Raw genomic sequence first — 4801 nt, 5'->3', positions numbered from 1 at the left:
GAGGGTAGAGAGAATAGTGCAACAATGAATGAGTGGAAGCCCAAAATCTCTGTAAATGTTTATGAAAATTAATAAAATATAATTATAGGAAAAAAAAAAAGAAAACAAAGATTCTCACCACTGGACCAATTGGCAGCATCATGAGGGATGATGACGAGATTTAGACTGCTGACAGCTTCAGTTTGTTTGGCTCTACATTCAACACTCTTGGTACCAGCACTGCACTGGAAAAGTCTGCTGTCAGAGACCTCTCTAAAGTTCTGAAGAGCAACAATGTCAGTCCAGAGACCAAGGTGCACCTGATCCAGGCCATGGTTTTTACAATTACTTGCTATGCATCAAAGAGCTGGACAATGGTCAGTAGAATTGTGTTTCTAAATTCTTACCCAAAGATGGCACCTTTCTAGCAATTTGAATCCACCAGTAGTTCAACAGAAAGATGAGCAATCTCCCACGCTATTTACCCATAATAAATCAATTTACCCATGGTAAGCTTCAAAAACCCAATGTTGTGTTACTGTTTTTTGTGTATTGCTGAATCAGACCCAACCCATAGCTAACCCTCCAGCAGGTTTTCAGAGGCAGTTAATTACATGGTAGGAGACTGCCCATCTTTCTCCCACAGTGCAGCCAGTGGATTTGAACCAAGGGCCTTCAGTATTACAGCACAGATTCTTACCAGTAGGCCTTCAGAACTCCCTATACAGAGTCAGTTATGAATGGATTCCGACTTGACAACAACAGAACTATTTAATTACTAGGAGAAGTTTAATTCAACAGAAATAGCTCTTGAAAGTAAAGGCTTTCTTCAAACAAACAAACTGGCCTAATTATTTCATTTTTGTTTTAAATCACTGACACAGGTGAAGTTCTCTAATTCCTAAAGTAGCCATCAAGCATTATAGTCCCATTCTTTGAGGAATCAAGGTTTTCTCATTCAATAATTCCTTATTGAGAACAATGAATAAGAATGACAAAAGAATTGATGCCTTTAAGTTGTGATGTTGAAGTATTGACTATCCCACCGTCTGCCAAAAGAGCAAACAGATATATCTTGGGAAAAGTGCAACAAGAGTGCTTCTTAGAGACAAGGATGGCAAAATGTTGTCTCATGTACTCTAGGCACATTGCTAGGAGACTCTATTGCTTGGAAAGGTGGGAGAACTGTAAAGGAGAGGAAGACCCTCAACCAGGTGGATTGACAAAGTGACCACAGCAATCGGCTCAAGTGTGTCAGTGATGATGAGGATGGCACAAGATAGCACAGGGTTCTGATCTGTTGTTAACAGAGACAATATCAGTCATCCTCAACTAGACGGCACCGAACAACAATAACATCCTATTATCTCAGAGACTGAAAGCATTACTAAATACATCTTTAGTCAGTGTTCAAGTAATAGACAATGAGCTTTACTACAAGTCTCAAAATTATAAATGAGTTGGATTTCAAAAGCCTGCAAGTTACCTATGTGTAACTCTAAATGCATCCCCCCCATACAGACTCTCATTCGCTTGAGTTGGAAATGACTCATAGCTGACTTTCTAGCATGTTTTTGGAGGCTATAAATCATACAGAAGAAGACTGTCCTTCTTACAACTGCAGAGTTCCTGATGAATTCCAATTTTGGGGTGGAATGTACAACCAGAGCTCCTTATAGAAAAAGTGTAATAAATGGCATTTACATTCTCAATCTAGCCCACAATGACCTGCTATTAATAAAAGGAAAGTGTAGTATTTACATATGAGTTTTAAGAACTGTCTATTCTATACACTTTTGTGGAAATTCCAAAACAAGACTTCCTATTTTTCTAAAGCAAAGTAATTCTCTTACAATCTTATTAGGGTTGTCTTGTCAACCCAAAGCAGGAGGTCTGCATCCACTAGCAGTTCCAGTGCAATTTAAAGCCTCTAAAAACCCTGCTGGATTGTCAATTCCAACTCAACGGCAAAGGGCTGAGCTGAGTTCTTTAAAATACTTGAAAACAGAATGCTTTCAAATTACTTATTAAAACTTTCAACAGATGTGTGACACAAAGAAAAATTGAAAGTTATTCTCAAAACTACTGAACATTTAGGGGAGCTCTGGTGGCCTAGTGGCAAGAAGCTGCACTGCAACCCCAGAGATATGTGGATATGTGGTTGGAATCCACCAGATGCTCTGCTGGAGAAGGAGGGGCCATCTCCTCCTGTACCAGTCAGATCCAATTTGACGGTACACACACACACACACACACACACACACACACACACACAAACAATTTGACGGTACACACACACACACACAATTTGACGGTACACACACACACACTAATAAAATAAAATTTAAAAAAACAACTACTGAACATTTGAAGTAAATCATATAAGCCAACTTTCCAAAACCAGCACACCTAGTTTTCATTGTTGGATAATATTTACTTATTTTATTAAAGAAATACTATATGGAAATCTGTTGAGGTCAAAATAATTATAAAAAAATTAAGATTCCTTAGAAGTCTGAATCCAAACTTTACTAAATTCTAATCGCAGAACATTTATATTAATAAAGGGGTAGGGCTAGGATTTCATTTCGAGTTACCTTAAAAATTATGAATTTTTAAGTCAAGTCGTAGGCAAAAGTGCAGATATACCAAACTACAATAAAAATAAAAATTACTCCTATAAAAATATAATTTAAGTTTTTTATTTCAAAATTGGGAAAAGAAATTCAATAGAATCCTTTCTGGTTTTATTTTCTTTATTTAATGGAAAAATAATGGAAATTAAAGCAAAAAAAGAAAACAGCAACCAAGAACTGAAAAATTCAACTCAGAAAATATTTGGACAATTTTTACATATTAACTACAGTTTTACCAATAATATTTTTTACTCTAAAGTCTTTCTCAACATACCTTTATAAAACAACTCTAGTCCTATTTTACAGTTCAAAGGAAAACAAACCATAACTAGTTTAAGATACATTGCTATGGCTTAAATTCAGACGTTATCTGCCTTCTCCACGTCCAAACCTCGCATTATATATAGCTTTTTTTGGTTTGTTTTTTTTTATTTGCTAATTGCTTTATAACCACAACAAACTGGTACAGAGGACAATATCGTTTTTAACAGCTTAAAATGGCCTTTGTAGCCTTCAATATTTGCCATTAATTAGGTTGTTATGGATAGTTTATCAATACTTTACGTGACTGATACAGAGTTAAATTATATGCACACAACAAGAAGAAAAGTTACTTTCACTTGTGTAATATATCACAGATGTATGGAGCACAGATTTCACTACAACCATGGATATTAACTTCCAGGTAACAGATCTAAGTTTTTCAGTTCTGATTTGGCCAGTTTCAAGTTTAGGAAAAGGCAGTAAAAACAAATGTACAAGACACCTGGACCAGTTCCCTTCACAAATTGCATCCCCGAACCAGGTCAGAAGGATGAAGAAAAATCACAGAGCCCCAGACCTCAAGGAAACTATCAAGTGCTTGCGGAGCTCTCACAAACTCACAAACATGAGAAGGTGGGGGACAAACGAAAACTGGAGACTAGGGGTGAAGCACTCAGCCTATCAAGGCCAGGCGAGCTGACAGCGCCGTCTCCTGACGTCCCCCAAAGCTTACCTCCTTGACAGGTGGGAATTTCTTCTTGCATTCCAATGACAAGGCCCGCAAATCGCTCTGCATGTTCTCCAGCAGCTTCTTCACTGCCTCGGGGCTGTGGGTGCCCGCCATGGTCCCCCGAGCTCCGAGCCAATGTCTGAATGGGCAAATGAGCTCCGATACTTTCAGCTCTTGGAGCGACAAGCAGCTCCCTACGGTCCTTCCACGGCTCGCCTCTTGGGCTCTGCCGGGCCTGGGCTGCGAACCCAGAGCGCGTCCGAGCGCCCCCCGCAGCCTCGTCTCAACTCCTCCTGTTCCTCTCCGAGGTGTCCCCTGTAATTACTTTGCCCGCCAGGCTCCGCCGGCTCCAGCTGAGGAGCCTACACGGCGGGCAAGTCCCTCCCGCTACTGCAGGGCTCGGCCACACCAGTCGTCGCCAGCCAACCTGGCAAGAAGCTTCAGAGCCGGCTCCCGGGGTCCCCGAGATTCGCAGACGCCATTAGCCGAGTGGCCCACAATTCCGAGCGCTGCCGGGACACGTCAACCGCATTTCCGGGCACCACGGCCGCCGCCCCCGCCACGGCCAACACGGGCGACGAAGTGCGAGGGGGCGGGTCTGGGGGCGGGTCTGGGGGCGGGGCCGTGCTCGGGGCAGGCCGGGTTCTGGGCTGGGAGCTTATTCTCCGCCCCAGCCCTGGTATCACGCTAACGAAAGACCCCTTTCCTTTTCGCTGACAAGTGCCAGATCGAAGTCCACCGCACCGCTGTAGCGTATCTCCTTGAGTATATTTGTATTTAACTGTATTTCAGTGTAAACAATGTGCGTCTTTTAAAATGTATTTCATTTCTTTTCTTCCTCTTCATTTCCGCCTCCTCAAATTGTCAGACTAGTGACTCAAAACCACGCCCACATCTTGTTTATGTTTTGGGATTTTTTTTTACCCACCTCCTTGAAGACCTATATTGCAGTTGCTCCGTAAAGTTGTCCAAAGCGCAATTGATGCTCTTACTGAGGTGTGTTCAAGCATTTTTCTAATCTATAGAATGGGGGATAAAACTTCCCTATCTTTAAAATCTTGCTCAGGCTTCTCATCTTGCCCAAAAGAAAAGATGAAATTCCAGCATATCGCCTACCAAGCTCTATTCGACCTGCAGTAAACGCCAGTCTCTGCCTTGTCTCTCTTTCTCTCTCTCTCTCTCTCCCTCCCTC

General features: G+C 41.7%; 1 protein-coding gene across 4 annotated transcripts in view; it reads right to left on the bottom strand.

Annotated features, from left to right (window-relative positions):
* Positions 1 to 4110, bottom strand: part of MON2 (MON2 homolog (S. cerevisiae)) — a 189823-nt gene extending 185713 nt beyond the window's left edge. For 3 of the 4 annotated variants that reach the window (XM_006886042.1, XM_006886043.1, XM_006886041.1), the window contains exon 1: positions 3613 to 4110. In XM_006886042.1, coding sequence (XP_006886104.1) covers positions 3613 to 3723 — 111 coding nt within the window. In that variant the 5' untranslated portion in view covers positions 3724 to 4110. The remainder of the gene's footprint in view (positions 1 to 3612) is intronic. The other variant, XM_006886040.1, reaches the window with a different exon arrangement.
* Positions 4111 to 4801: the final 691 nt, after the last annotated feature.

This window comes from Elephantulus edwardii, unplaced genomic scaffold, assembly GCF_000299155.1.
Source record: "Elephantulus edwardii isolate Elephantulus edwardi_28Jun2011 unplaced genomic scaffold, EleEdw1.0 scaffold00047, whole genome shotgun sequence".
Classification (NCBI taxonomy): domain Eukaryota; kingdom Metazoa; phylum Chordata; class Mammalia; order Macroscelidea; family Macroscelididae; genus Elephantulus; species Elephantulus edwardii.
The sequence above is the reverse complement of the archived record's forward strand: the minus strand, read 5'-3'. Positions and strand labels throughout refer to the sequence as shown.